Consider the following 16,110-nt stretch of genomic DNA (forward strand, 5'->3'; position numbering starts at 1 on the left):
TGCTCTTGGCTGGTGAGTTGTCACAGCAGATGTCCCGTTCTGCAGACCCTTTAACCAGTGCCACTGTGGGGCAAGTGATAATGAAAAGTTTTTCTTTCAGGACCTGTCCGGATACATGGATTTTTAGTCTACTGTTAAACTCTTAAAGTTATCAGAGGTGGAGTAGGTGCATGACAGTGGTTAAATCACGCTCCTTCCCTTCCTTAGCATCTTGCACAGCTCTAGATTCCCTGTCCCCTCCTCCGTCTCCTCTGGACTCCATCCTGTCTTCAGCATAACCTGCCGCTATTGCAATATGCAGAATGCTCACGATCTTGTTTAAATTTTAATACATACAATAAAGGACTATTTCCTCAAATTACTTAGGATAAAGTATTCAGAAGGAGCAGAAAAAATGTACAGAGATGCTTGAACTTGATGAAACTATAAGCGTATGGGAAAGTGCTATTGGATGTGGAATGGCGTTAAAAATGTGGGAGCATAAGTTTCAGGGCACCTTGGAGTTTTTGTGTTTTCTGGAAACTGGGATTCCAAATATGCTTCTTAACTTCCCTTTTGAACATCCTAGCAGTAGCTACTGCCTTTATAAAGAGATTTTTGCCAAAACAGGCCCGATTATCTAAATGTACATGTGGCATTAATGGAGAAAATGGTAGAGAAAGTGAACAAAAACACAACAGGGGAGGAAATGCACTCACAGTGATCGCTGCAAGCTGCAATGGAATGCTTGAGCATCAAAACCAGGCTTATTTTCTGAACAATTAAACTAGAGTTTATTTTCTCAGTATTTTACTGAAACTGTCCTTCCGTGTAAGGCGCATCTCAATGAGCAACCTGTTATCTCTGCCAAGGGAGGCTTCTAATGAATGCCCCGCTACTGTTTCCTGGGCAAAATTGACTGTTTTGTGAAAGGCAATTTGAACTGCAAGGTGGGGCTTCAGGTGATCTCCTTTTGGCTCAAGATTAATCATAAAACAAAGTTTAAACTGTCACATTACATGGCTGATTTGGAATTCTTTTTTAACAGGGACTCCTGTTTTTCAGGAGTAGTTTCTATCTATAATCTCTGCCTATGTATTCTGTGGCTTTATTAAATCTATATGCTAAAAGTTTGCTAGTGGGCATCGACACTAAGGACTACATCCTGTAACCATGGAAATACATATTTATTTGCATGTGCGATATGCTTTTTAAAAGGGGAGAAAATTGAGCACTCTTCTTATATTCTAATTAGATCCTTTTTCTTTGTGGCTGATCATTTGTGCAGTTGGCAAAGACTGGTAACTATTTTAAGCCAGCCAAATGGAGAGCATCCGTCTTTTAGTCCAGTCTGGACAGAAGTTTGCGGGTTAACAGAAGAGGGTAACTTGATGATGCAGAATGTTTTCAAGAAAGCATGAATTTCAGAAAGTAACTCTTCAGTCTGAGATTCTCTTGCCTGTTAGAAGGGGCAATGGATGCATTTCACTGACTTAAGTGGGAGATGCAAGTCTGAAGCTGCAGTAACACTGATAAGTAGTTTCAGTGTGTTTCAACATCACAACAAAAATAGCATAAATTTTCTTGTTTGCCACGATAGTTCAACCTGTACATCTAAATCACTATCTTGAAAAAACATGTGCTGGCATGGTGTGTCATTCTCTCCATTACATCAGGTGAATTAAGGAATGTTAGAGAAAGTCCCATTCTTCCTCACTATATCCACCAAGAGAGCAACGTGTTCATCGGCTGCCTGTTTTATCTCTACGAAGCAGCAGGGTGCAGCACTAGAGACGTTCCTCCGGTTCCAGCACCAACTGGGCACTTCACAGACCCAGAGCTCTGCTTTCAGCATTGGAAATTACTGAGACTGCCAGAATCACTGAGACTCCACTTGCTGCAGTTGAATTCTTCTGGACTGAGACATTACAGAATCCCAAGTCTCTGTCATTGGTGAGCGTTATATGCCTACAAGGATTTCAGAAACGTGGTCTTTCCTACGTTTGATTGCCTGCTTATATCAAGTTGCCGTAAGGTGCTTGCGTTTACAGTGTGACTAGGGGTCAAGCAGACCTGTAGTCAGACTTCTAGAGTTCTGTGAACTAATGGTGCAAATCAGTTAAAGAAATTGATGGAAAATATGAGAAAGAGTTCAGCCTGCCTGATGCTAGCATTGCAGGATCAGTTAGTGCACTTGCTACAGGCATTGTGTGACGTGAGACCAGGGATGAAAGAAAAGAGAAAAAAGGAAAGGCGTTGCCCTACAAGCTTTATTTTTGTCTTATCAGAGAACTCTTTAAATTAATCTCCCCTCCTTTCCTCCTCCACAAAAGAAAACTGAGTATGTAAAAAAAAAAAGCCACAACCCTGATACAGTCTTGTTGGCTTCTGTGGTGAAAAGCTGTACAAAATCTCTTCCCGTTTGCAGCAGGACGGGGTAGTTAAAACTATTCCTTTAGGTAACTGATAGCTGTTGCAACATGAGGTTTACAGCTGCCTCTGTGAACAGAAGACTTGTTTCAGCTCACAGAGGAAACGGCTGCTGCATTAAGAATGAACACCACAAGAGTGAATGAAAAATGTTTGCATAGGAATTACATCCTCTTAGGTTTCATAACTCAAGCCTTCTTACATAAATGCCAGCACATTTGGTTTAGAAACCAGAACAAGAGAGGGCATATTAGGGCTTCCTGGAGCCTGTGTGTGTGTGGGGAATACAGAACTTCACATTAGCATCCTCTTCAATCACAGCTTGCTGCTTACTCCTGTTCTGGCTTACGGCTTATCTCTCATCCCTTTCATTGTGGCTAGTGTTTTTATCAAGGGCACCATCTCCATGGCATCTGCAGAGGAAATTATAATTTTAACTTGATGCTTTTTTTTTTTTAAGTCAGTTGGTGGACAAGATCTTGAATAATCAGGACTTAGTGGCACTAGTATGCTGGGAGCACCTGCGTGGTGACTTAGTATGAAATCACGCGGTGAAACTACTTTTCTGCTTCACATAATTCATATCGATTGACACTGTACTTTCTTCCTGAGCAGGTATTTGTGGTGATAAGATGGAGCCTTCCCCGTTTAATAGAAGACAATGGACTTCACAGTCTCTGAAAATCACTGCAAAAGAGCTTTCTCTAGTCAACAAGAATAAGTCATCAGCTCTTGTGGAAAGGTTTTCCAAGTAAGTGCTGTGAGGCTGCTGAACACAAGCTGTGAGTGTAGGTTGACAGCTGGTAGCTTTAACAATGACTGTTTCCCTGACAGTTGCTTCGCTTCTTAAAAATGATACAGATCTGTAGGCATTTAAATTTTTGGTTTAATATGTGCTGGGCAAAAGTTTTTCTAGTTGCTGACATTATATTGTGTCTGCAATGAGAATTACAATATCTTTTTTCTGCTGTCAGAAAATAAAGTAGAATGTTTTCTGTCAAACTACAAATTACAATTTGCTTTTGAGGGCAGAGTATTGGAATGTAGGAGGCTATTGCCATTAGGGTTTTACTTCATCGGAAACAGTCTTTAACTGCTTAAGCATGAACTACATAGGTTTCTCTGCTAACATGGCATTTCCTGCCTGGTACTATAAAAAGTAGCAGTAATGTGTTATCAGTTAATTGGAGACCAGTTAGAAATGGTAGTGCTGTCAACTGGTGGTGATAGATGTAACCCCCTAGTAACAGTTCCGCTAGAGAATTTCACAGTAGCTATGTTCTTCACAGATGTCTCCTTCCAGGTGTCTCACAAAACTTCTGTAGAAAAGGAATATTACCCTTAGCTTTTCTCTGAAGGATGGATGATGGGTTACAATCAAATCATAAAGTAATAATTTATACACTGAGAAAGCTGAGTGGTGGTAGCCTATACATGTTTTCTGGAAAAGCTTTTACTTCCTTAAGGAATTATATAGACTAATCAAGTCTCCTAATTTATTACATTAATAGTGTAGCAAAGTTTTGGAGTATTTAAATCTTGAGTGTGGGAGAAACTTCACGGAGTCTATAGGGGAAGGATAATTGCAATCTGGACTTCACAAACATAGCTCTTTAAGTTACACGTTAAGTACTCTATCCTAGCTTGCTTTGACTGCTCTTGTTAAGGGAATTTATTCACTCATTGAAACTTGATTACAGAACCTGGTCATCTTGCTAAATGTTGATAATCCTTTGAAAAGGGCTTACTGGAAGTAATCCAAACTGCTACTCCTTAATCAAGTAGGGTCCCTCTACAAAAGCAATGTCAGTTCCTCAGAAAAATGGAGTCCTACTTACTGGCCTCGCCAACACCGACACTCATAGTGAGGAGCATAATTTTTCTAAATTGCTGTGACCTAAATATTTGTATGTGAAAACTTTTTTTTCATTCCATATAGTGTTTAGATTATTGCTTTTGTCAGGTCAGAGACATGCAAATTGCAACAGCAGAGACTTAAACAGTGCACTGTGGTGGGCTAACTTACAGAGTGAGTGTGGTCTGGGACTCTTCAATCCTTGTTTGTTTTCCGGTGTGATACTTGACTTTCATCCCCATGTCTCTTGTTGTTGCTACTTCCAGTATTAATCTTTCTTCCTCCATAAGCTTACTTTCTCAGGACGTCTTGGTCAAATTTTGGAACCTTTATAGTACAGAGACATAGGTTAATATGTTTGCATTACTTAAAGAGGGCCAGCTACACTCCATTAGCAGCTCTCAGTCTGTACAATAAATGCAGCTTGTGGAACAGAAATAAGTAACGTTGCAATTTGTCTACTCTCTAGTGTAACAAGAGGGGAAATCTAAATAGGAGCACACTATTCACAGCAGGAAAAAAAAATCAATTGTTAAAAAAGGAATAATAGAGCAGGTTTCTGCATGTAAGAATTTTTTTCTTAGAAGGAACTGAGCCCATTACTTCTAAGGAAATACACATTATTTATTGGTTTGATACTGGCAATTATTTAAAGTCTAAAGCTGATGACTTGTAATATTAGTGTCTCATTTACTGCCTGTAACATATTCACAGTTGTATCAAAAGTAGAATTCCACAGATAAGAAAGACAGGAACATCATTTGCCCAAGCAGATGTTGGATGGTGTTTCTTCTCTTTGAAAAGCAGAGGTCTACCTAAAAATGGCAAAATCTGTCACATCTGACTCATTTGTGCATTTCAAAAGCAAAGTGCAATCCCCTTGCGCAGTACACTAATCAGCGCGGTCCGTGTGCTCCTAGCTGAGGATGTACTTACGCCCAGTGGAGTGGTGTGCAGATTGCTGGGAGTTTTCTATAGCTTCTTAAAGGACTTTGATTCATGATCCAGGGTGGCTTATCTTCAGAGGGCTGTGATTACTGCTTCCACTGCTGGGATGGTTCAGCTGCTCATGAAGCAACTGCTGAATTGGTGCAGTTTACAGCCCAGCATAGTAAAATAAACTGGCACTTATGTAGATTTTCTGCGTATGCCAAGCTGTAATTTGTAACGGTTCAACAGCTGCTGTATAAATAGCTGAGTTACTCCTGCAAGGGGGCACAGCAGACAGCTGGGTGGCGGAAACAATACAGCTATTCCAAGGTAAACTGTCTATATTTGAGAATCGGAGTGCTTTGGTAATGAAAAGTATTAATGTATGCTGTTACTGTAAACTGAATGACTTAACATGTGTCTGTCACTTTGCATTGTTCTGGTACTATTTGCTACTATTTTTCCAGCCTCTGGTTTTGTTTGATAGGTCTGGGAAGTGCACAGAATCCTTGGTGGGGAAAAAAAAAATATCTTAGTTGTCTTGAAGAGCATTCAATGTTCTGGTTAAAAACTGTTTGTGATTTGTTTGGTTTTTTCTCTCTTTCCTCTTCTGTAAAGGTATCAGAAAGCGGCTGAAGAAGCCACTGCTGAGAAAAAAAGAAGTGTAAGTATTTGTTTCCTAGGCAATAAGCAACAGCCTGCAATCAGAACGGATCACCTACATGCAATGTTTCTGTGACAGCTGATTTTTTTGAATGTCAAAGTTGTTGCCATGTGTCCTGCAGAAAACTGGCTTAGACACAGTGTTTGCTTTTGACTCACTCCCCCTACCCTTTCCTAGTGTGAATGAAAGGAAAGAAAATCAAGTGTCTTGCCCAAAGCTATATGTTGAATCATGAATTCACTCCTAAGCAAAAGGCAAAACGAGTTAACCACAACACATGAATACCCACCTCTTTGTTCTTAGCTGTAGGCAGTTGTGTGGTACATTTTTCCTTTCTTAACTAAATTTAAAAGTCTGCTTAAAAGAAGCTGCCAGCCTCTCTGAAATCCAACGTGTGTATCTTTGATAGCTGGAGAATCCATTAAGGGGGATCTTCTCTGAAATGGCTTACAGAGTTCAAAATGCCCCATTACAGCCTTGCATTCCCTCCTGTAAACTACATTGCACTTACTGTTCTGGGGTCAGGGGACCCTGACTGAAATACCAGGCTCTAAGATTGCAAGTCTTTGTATAAACAGATCCTCAGTTTAATTTTTATTTAAAAAGACCAGCAATGTTTTCAGGATATATAGGTATGTCTTTGTTAGACCATGCTGCCTTGATCTCGCTAGTGCTTGGGGAGTCACTCTCTGTTCGGGATACAGGTGTGATAAAATAAGCATTCTAAAAATTACTGTCCAGTCTTATATTCTCTTCATGGCTTGTATGATCAGGGAACAGGCAAGTCCCAAACAAGAATGACTTGTGTTATGACGTATCTGGGACTCCATAGGCGTCATGTCTAGAAGTGTTCCTGTGGAAACCTGCTGCGCAATTTTGAGTACTTCTGTTACGTTACGACATTTGCCGTATAACTTTAGTACTCTCTTTTAAATACAATCAGCAAGCAAGCTGATCTTTTTTGAAGTGCAGGTGAATTCAAGTTAATTTGCAAAGCAGTATTCAAAATGTGACCAGAAGAGTAATAGGGTGAGAGACTTAAATCCTAATATAGCTGCTAATCCTGTTTAATTCCTGTAAGCCTTGCAGACCTGTTCCACTTGCAATGAGTTTGATACATAGTGGTCTGCACAAGGGAGAGACAGCAAAAATGCAGTGGTGGTGGGTATTAGATTTGAATGAATCAAATATGGGCTGGTCTGTTTCTCTGGGGAGAGGTAACTACTTCTAAGCAAAACTAGTCTGAAAAGCATTTGAATACGAGGAGTACTACTGCTCCATGTATTACCATCTAACTTGCAGTGGTAAGACAGTGCTTGTGACTTGTGTGCGTGTTTCCTGCCGAGAGCTTTCAATGGGTTGAGTGAAATAGAAGAAAAATTCCAGCAAGTGATTTGGTATTTATAAATGGGAGTAAAAAGACATTTGTTGTCAGTGCTTAGCATGAACCTTACACTGCGTGGTATAAAATACTGAAGACAGACCTCCTGTAACTGAACATACATAACTCCAAAAAACGAGTGGTTTCTTAAAGCTAATCTGTAGCATTTCGGAAGGCCTACAAATTGTTGTCTTCTGAACCAGCTGGAAGACATTGCAACATTTGGCACAGCACCCATCTCTCATCTGGCTGCTTTTGCTATTGTTTGCTTGTTCTAGGACTAGAGACCCTTGTTGTGTGGATTTTGGTCCCCCTTCCTTCATGTGTGGATTTAAGCCTTTTGTGTGTCATTTAACTCATTGGAGCTTGACTCCCTTTTTCCTTATAAGGCCATCCTGTTTGCTCACTTCCTGCTTTAGCTCCTGACTTTTCTCTTCTCCCCCCTCCTTCCTTTCCTATCCTGGATGCTTTCTCCATGTGGCACAGTTGTAACTGTTCACAGCTGTCTGAAAAAGCAGAGAGCTGAGATCAGTACTGAGCCTTTAACTTCCTTTCGCATAGAAAGGAAGCGCTTTAATGCTTCATCAGGCATATAACTGGAATTAACTTCTTGTGCTTTGTAGAACACAGAAAGTCTTCCCCCTCATTTTAAAAGGGGGAATCTGAGTGTACTGAAGAAGAAGTGGGAGAATCCCGTGCTGGGAACAGAGTCTCGGAAGGAAACGCTACGAAGCAGCTGTGCTGAGGTTAGGCACAAGGTCGCCAGCCCCGGGCTCGGAGCCGGGAGCAGTCCTGCTTCTTCCCTCGGCGCGGAGCAAAGCCCGGCGGCTGGTGCTCCATCTGACGCCCAGGCCTCTTCCAGCACCCCTGGCCAGCTGCAGTGTCCTGGTGGTGACAGCAGAAAGTTTCAAGCCCACTCACCGGAGAGTGGTAAAATGGAAAACTGTCTGAGAGAGTCCAGAGAAGTGGAAAAGCCTGAAGCCAGCGAAAACACGGACTCGTCGGGGAAGATCGAGAAATACAGCGTTCCGCTGAACAAACTCAAGATGATGTTTGAAAAGGGTGAAGCGACTCAGACCAAGGTAAAGATCTGTCCCTTCAAATCTTGGGAGAAACTAAAATTCTGCTGCCCCTTGGGCATCAGGAAAAGTCCCTGGAGGGAGTGGCTCCAAACTATTGACTCTGCAAATAATTGTATTCATTGTTTTAGTTGAAACATAATGTAGCTGTGTTAATAACTTACTTGAGCTATACAAATACGTGCAGAGTGCTTGGATTTGGGGCTATTTGTGATTGCTTATTGCGGATGTGAAAGGGGTACAGTTTAAGAGAGGAAAATAAGTATGGAATTTATTAAGTTGTTTTTTTAAAGCAAGTTGGGATTATTTATAACTTGTCTGAAGATTAAGATGAGTTACGTAAACATGAATTCTGTAAAAATATATATGCATATGTTTATGTATAAAGGAAAAAGTAACTGAAGTGAGCTCAACAATCTCAGGCGCTTGCAGTTGAGATGGAAGTACTGCCAGAGTTAAGAGGTTTTTTTATATACATATCAGTATGTGAGTCACACATATGCACATATAGAGATATATGTAAGTCCTGTGAAATACGCTCATCTTTTCCTTGCTGTTCTCTCATCTTTGTATCTTAACAAATGTTTCTTATTGAGACGGGGGGGACCTAACCCAAAAAAATCCTCACGGGGAAAAATAAGCAGAGATAGCCAGACAAGCTCCTGCCTTCACTAGTTTTGACTTGCAAATGCACAGGGCTTGCATTTTCCTACAACTGCTCATGAAATCTGATCCTGCATGTGGACTGCAGACTCTGTGTCCCGGGGGAGAATTGCTTAACTAGAAAATGAGTTGCATATGCTAGTGACTTGCAACATAGTCCCGAGGCCTTGATGCCGGTGGATTTTCCAGTTTTCTCATAGTTTCCTATACTTCTGGCTTTGTTTTACTGTGGGTGGTTTTCTTGCAGTATTGAGTAAAACAAACACATTTTGTACAAAAGTTGTTTAAATATGTAACAGTTAAGGGCTTTAGAGGAGCATCTCTGTGTTAAAGCGAGTTTTGGGTTTGCATATCGTAATTTCACAACTTAGATTTTTGTAGTCTTTGTCATTCTGTAAGAGCTGCCCATAGCATCACGTCCATTGAAAGGGCGGGCTGTGGAGGGCGATCTCCCGATAGCACTTCTCTGAACTCTTGCTGTAGGATTAATCAGTCAGGATTCCACAGGAAAGTACCGTTTTGCAGATGGGCTTCAAGTAACTTTATCTTAGCCTGGGGAATAAATTGTTTCGGAGCCGATTGAATCTGGAACTGCTATTTCTGTCAAGTAAATTCAAGTATTGTCGAAAACCAATTGAACACAGTAAACACCATACAGTAGGTATGAAACTCTTCAGGTTAAGTTCAAGTTATGTTACTATTCCAAGTTAATCTAGTTACTTTTTAATTTCAGAAGGGAAAAGGCAAGAAGTGCTCTAACGTTCAAGTTTAGGGGGGGTGTCTTTGTAATTAGAAAGCACTATTGTAAGATTTCTGGTTCTGGGAATTTATCTGAGGACTGGAGGATGATGTCATGCAGTCACGTACAATGAAGATAGTTAGGCCCTGTGGAGACACGATCTTTTTCACTAAGGTAGGATACAGCAACACTTCCATTTATGCTTTTCCTGAAGTCAGTCCATTGATAACCCCCTGATTTAAGTGCAAGCAAGGCTTGAGCTGAGAGGTGGCAATTTTCCTTGGTATTTACTTCAGTCTTAAGGTATAAGCACTGTCAGAGCTTTGCTGACAAAACATCTGTATAAGCTAAGTAGAAACATGGCTGTAGCTTCATAGCAGTAAAGTTAAAACAACTTGCCTGGTTGCTGGGCAAGGCTGTGGCAAGAATCCAGATTAAAGCCTGGATTTCCTGACTCCATCACCCACTCAGAACAAACCTATTCTTATTTTCAGGGCTATAAGCAGTTTATTAATTTATTCATTCAGATCTTGCTCTGTCTTCTGCAACTTAGATACATGGCAGATCTTCTTTCTTGCATCTTCGTGGAAAAAAAATGCTCTAACCATGTAAGAGGCAGGCATGTTGGTCTAGATTGGTTCAGCACTAAGCAAAGACTGAACATGAGGTCTTCTATCTATTTCAAAGAATTCTTCCTGTAAGTGATAGTGAAAGCATACACAAGGAAGATCAGAAGAAAAGAAACAGCTAGCAGATCTGCAGTACTTCTTAAAAAGCTGTCTCCAAGATGGTCTGTGTTTTTCCTTTAAGGCAAAAGCTTACTGTCTTGTGTAGGTAGCCTCATGTGCAGGGTCACATTTGACACAGTTAGTATATAATGAAATAGGTGTAACTTTTATTTGGTCTTTTGCCCAACAACTCTCTGTGCCCCAGGCAAAATGCTGTTAACTCTCTTTGTGGTACCTCTGCACTCGCCTCTTTTGTCTTAGAACCTTGGGGCTTTCCAGACGTGAGGAATATTTTATCACAGCAAGTAGCAGAAGCTGTGGCATGGGAATCATGGCCCAGCCAGGACAGTAAAGGGAACTGAGTGGCATATGCATAACGTTGGGAGTCAGGGATTCCTTCATGAAGGTCCTACAGAGTCAAGCAGAAGAATCCGATTCTGCTGAATATTGAATCCTTTGCTGTTGATAAAAATATGGAGGTTTTTGGTTGCTTGAAAGAAAACTTTAACTTTGTGCATGCATCTAGATGAGGTGTTGGACCATGATCCAGAATTCCTGTTAGTGGGCACTAACTGAACACTTGTCATAATTGTTTGACAACACACCAGCCCTTTGCCAACTCTTATTTAGAGGTTTGATTTGTTTAATAATTATTTCAGCAATAATTGAGAATTCTTTGTCTTCTCCATGTGAGTGCGGTTCAAGAGAAGGACTACAGTGAAAATAAATGGAAATGAGATTCTGAAACAAAGCAGAATGAGAAGAGGAACCCAAACAAGTTTCCAAGCTTGATTTCTAACTGTCTTTTTCTCCTGAAAAGTGCTGATGGTTTCTTTCAGTGAGGCTGGAATCCCAGATGCTGGATCTAAATTACCTGAATCAAGACCTTTGTTTCCTAGTGGTGAAAACTTCCTTATGCGCTCTGCTGCTAGTTAAACTTCCCATGTGTCTATACTGCAAACTTGTTTTTTCATTTGTAGCTTTGTTACTCCTGCTGTGTGCAAGAAAATGTATGTGTGCCACGTTATTTAAAAAAAACAAACCCAGGGCAGTGATAAAATAGTCAGGAGCTTCGAGTGGGCTAATAAACATGTTTCCTCTTCTGTGTCCTCAAAGGATGTTGTCTTCAAGTTGTATTCTGCCTATAATGATCTTCTTTGTATACTAGTCAAAAGCTAGACCCTTTGAATGACGAATTTTTGAGTTGTAAGAACTTCAGTCTTGGGGGCGCAAGGTGACATTAAAGCAGATATTGACCGACTAAGAATCATCTAAGGATAATTTGCACAGAATGAGGAATCTGCAAGTCCTTACAAGTGTGTAGACACTCCCAAGCTGAACCTATCAACACACTCACTGGAAGGAAAAGACTTGTCATAGCTAAGCTCTTTTCCAGTAAGAAAAGTTACCAAAGTTTTAAACCACAGAAATAGAAAATATTTCCCATTCTAATGGAAAAAGAGGTTTCCAGCTGCATTTTCCTTTCCTGGTAAAGTTGCTGTTTTGTATGCCAAAGCAGCCTGATTTTCCACAGTGATTATCTTACAGTGCAGTTCTGTTAAAATAAAACTTTGGAATTTCCTTCAGTTTGGTGACCAGCAAATGAGAAACTTGTTGGAAGATGGGTGGAATGTGTGGTTGGAGCATCTTGCCAAACCTGCCTTTCACCCTACATTAGCCTCAATCTTCATTTCCAATGGGCTCTGTGATTTAACTCTTCCTAGGGAGGGAACAAAGATCTATCACCTTTTAGCATTTTATAGGTTGACTTTCAGCTGTGAAAACATCCTATCTTGATCAAGTCAAATTAAACTGTGCACTTCATGAGTATTTATCAAAGCTGCTGAAATTTCTTTTCACAATTTCTTTTATTGAGCATTAGATTTTGGGGAGTTGGTCTCAACAAATGAGTATCAAATCTGATTGAGTCAGCTAGAGCATCTGTGTGTGGTAGTGCTACAAAACATCCTGTCCAGCACTGCAGCCTTACAGATAGTGATTATACTGGATATCTGAGAATATCTCTCTTTAGCACTTTCCTGCTTAAGCTTCAGCCTTATCAGGCCTAATTAGAGAATTATTTGGTACCAAATGCATGAACTATCCAAATCAAAACAAATAACTTCAGATAACTTCTATTATATTAGTATTTATTCTTCTTTCTGTTGCTGAAAATCAATGCCGATTTTTGATACCTTGCTCCTTTCATCCTTTTTCTGATTTTTAAATCTTCATAAAATGACCTTGAACATTAGCTTCAAAAGAAATTGTATGAAATGCAGAAACTAGACTGAAGTTTTGTATTTGCAGTGGTAAATGCCTAAAAATCTGATCTCTGTGGTTCTTTGACTTGTTAACAAAGATAGTCAAAGGGCATCTACTGACCTCTTCAAGAAGGCGTTTTCCAGGTGACAGAGGGTCAGGTAGTCTGTGATCAAACTTTACACTGGTTAAATAAGATGTCACCTGCCAGACTTGTTTATTCCGGTAAAGCAGATTTGCTAGTGACACCTGTGCATCTTAAGGGATTATACGCAACAATCTTTGTTTGTCCAGGCAGCTGATAGGTGGGTCTTGTCTCTAACAGGTCTTAAGAGACCAGAGGAAGACCGCAGTCGGTAGGAGGATTTCTGAAAACAGCCTCTCTTCAGAGGACTTTGATGTTGGCCAAGGAGAGAAGAGCCATAGTACATCAGGTCAGTAAACCTCGTGGTTTGTGTTTTGGTTTGCTTTTTGTTTGGGGGTTTCTTTTTTTTAGTTTGTAAAATAAAACTGCTTTTCAGAAATGGAAGGAAGTACAGATATCTTCTATCTGTAAAGTCCACATGAGCATCACATTTAATGAATTAAGTCTTGCTGTGAATTTTAAACCGATACACTCTTAAGCATGGGAAACCAAGGCACAGGAGATAACCAGCAAGTTAAGGAATGGAGCCCATTTTTGCCCTGTGCCTTAATCCTAGGACAATCCTAGAATTACTTTTAATAGTCAAACTAATTTAGAAAGTAGTGAACAAACAGACAAGGCAATATGCCTTCTTCCTTCTTGCTTTAATTCTCATCCCTCCTACCTTGCCCCAACATGGGTAACTACAGCTAGTCTTACGACTTGAGCAAAATTACATGTTTTTCATATGTTTGGAGACTCTTTTCTAACAAAGCATTTACAATCTTTTGTGTTTTCAGCATATGGCTAATATTGTATCTCACTACTTAGTGATGCACATTGTGTCCTTATTTGAGCAATACTGGAGAGAATGGCAAGAACTACTTGCATTTTTTTATTGTCCCCAAGAGGACCTTAATGATTCATACAATTTTTTAGTGATTGAAGGCCACTAGCTAGTGAAAGGTAATTTTTTTTATCATTCTTTATTGAACAATTAAGCTATTGCTGAAGACGTGACCATTATTCAAGGAAGTTAGATAGCAGAGCAGTCACAGGAGCTGGCTTTTTAAACCTAGTTGGCTAACATCTGACAGCAAAAATGAAAGACGGATGGCAAGTAATGGGGTATAGTTCCAAGAGTCAGGAGATCTGGACCTATGCAAAGACTTAAGCTCCCAAATACTTCTATCCTCTTGAGATAAAAACAGATGCCTCAAATGATCCTGCGAGACTAAACTGAATTATTTTATAACATGTTTGTTCTTGAGATCCTCATCTGTAACATGTCATGCAATAAATTATTTTCATGGAGAAGGTGGAAGTGGCAAGTGAGACTTCTTCCTCGCTTCCCATGTTTCCCCCAAAAGACTTTGACAACCATTCCACTACAGGAATGATGAGTACTTCCATTTAGCCACTGTAGCAGCTGCTTTCATTTGACAATAACAGCAAAACAATCTTCAGTGTTAAAACTGTTTGCTCTCATTACTTCTGAGACCACTGTTTGGACACTGCATCTGGTGAATATGCTACTTCTGAAACTAGCTGGGTTCATTAGGAGACTTGGAGTATAAACCTTTGACTGAAGCATTTCTGTGTCCTTCAGATCTGGAATTTCTGTGGTCTTGGGAGTGGTGAAGGGATGGGATTTGTAAATCGTTCTGTAGACAGGTCTACTGGTGTTCCTGAAAGTTACCCTTTACTCATGTAGTTCTTTTTCCAGGGCATCTTGTAGATACTAGTCCAGCACTCAGCCCAGATAAGGCAGAGACCAAGAAAAGCCTGGAGATGCCTCGCTTAACAGAAACTTCAATAAAGGATAGGCTGGCGAAGTATCAGGCAGCTGTGTCCAAGCAGGGCAGTTCCACAGGCCTCATTACCATGGTAAGTCTGTTCTTTGGCTTGTGTAAAAGTGAAATTTTGTCCCAACCTGAGACTGGAAAGAAGATCTTATGGAAACCAGGCTTTTTGAAGATAATGCCATGTTTTGAAAAATAACTTTGTGCCCATAGGAGTCATTTCTAATGAAGAGTTGCCTCTAGATACTGTAGGAAGAAATAGGTATTTGCATCTTCCTGGAATAATGTTGAAAGTTTTCCAAGGAATTAATTGCTGGCACCCTGACTGAGGTCTTTCTGAAACATAGCTGGCATTCTTTTTCTTTCTACGTGTCTGTAGCTCTCTGCATGTTTGTTGTTGTTGTTGGGTTTTGTGTGTGTGTGTGTGTTTAAAAAAACACCCCAAACTCAATTCTGTATTGTACATGAGCTATAAGCTAGGGGAAACTGAGGCACAGTAAGGTGGAGCGACTTTCAATGTCATAACAGTGCATAGAACTTGGATTTCTTGGCCTGCAGCTTGGGGATCTCCAGTCAGCTTTCCTCCCTTTTGCTTTTTCCTCCCTTCAAGGCTTCTCACTCATTATGTGAATCCAATTAGACTCTTGCAGTGAATGAACCTGTGCCAATTTTGCAGATATTTGATCAGGAAATGAGCCATTAATGAATCATGGTGAAGTATTGCAGCTGAAGGGATTGCAAGAATCTAAGCTTTTGTTAAAAAGTGCTTAGTACATTTGCTGGAACTGTCTGATACTTTTGCTTAATGATGAGAACTTTTATTGCTTAAGTATGACTTTTATTAACCAGAGTAATAAATTTTAAGAGGATAGGCCTTTTTAAGTTAGGAAATTTGCACTGGAAATGAAAGCCAAAAATGATGGGTCTAAGCTTTGGAAGAGTGCATGCTTCCTGGGTATCTTTGCAGAGAGGCAAAAGTCTCTACACAGCTGAAATGATTTCTGAGTTTCATATGCAGTGTGGGTCTCATTCTCCAGCTCTTGGGAGGGAAGTCGAGTAAACTTCACTGCATGAATGGAAAGTAATTGCAGCCAGTGCAACAAATCAGATTAACTGCTAATTGCTGATTTCTGCATCCTGTTTCTTGCTTGGATTCAGTTTGCTAGATTGCCTTTTCCAGTTTGTGGCTCAGAGTGGTAGCAGATCCACTCAGCTATGTCCTAATGGCAAGAGGTTTACCATAGATGTCTCTTGAGACTCTTGTTTGCAAATCCCCAACGCTATCAGTTTGAGTGTCAGTCCAGCCTGATGCTCTTAGGATGTCCCATTTGGCAGAATCTCTTTCGATTTTGGCCTGGCACACCGACAAGGGCAGTACATAAGATGGAGAAGACAACGGTTTCTGAGGCCGATGTTCGCAGAACTTCTGTGTTCCAGCAGCAGCCATAACTCTTGAGTATTCTCCTTCCTGCTG

General features: G+C 40.4%; 1 protein-coding gene across 1 annotated transcript in view; it reads left to right on the plus strand.

Moving 5' to 3' along the window:
* The first annotated feature begins 3,041 nt into the window (after positions 1 to 3,041).
* LIMA1 (LIM domain and actin binding 1) overlaps positions 3,042 to 16,110 on the plus strand; it is a 21,940-nt gene continuing 8,871 nt past the window's right edge. The window contains exons 1-5 of the mRNA XM_010289800.1: positions 3,042 to 3,160; positions 5,813 to 5,858; positions 7,863 to 8,321; positions 13,036 to 13,144; positions 14,561 to 14,721. Of these exons, the coding sequence (XP_010288102.1) occupies positions 3,042 to 3,160; positions 5,813 to 5,858; positions 7,863 to 8,321; positions 13,036 to 13,144; positions 14,561 to 14,721 (894 nt within the window). The remainder of the gene's footprint in view (positions 3,161 to 5,812; positions 5,859 to 7,862; positions 8,322 to 13,035; positions 13,145 to 14,560; positions 14,722 to 16,110) is intronic.

The sequence above is a fragment of the Phaethon lepturus genome, unplaced genomic scaffold (genome assembly GCF_000687285.1).
Source record: "Phaethon lepturus isolate BGI_N335 unplaced genomic scaffold, ASM68728v1 scaffold56296, whole genome shotgun sequence".
Taxonomy (NCBI): Eukaryota; Metazoa; Chordata; class Aves; order Phaethontiformes; family Phaethontidae; genus Phaethon; species Phaethon lepturus.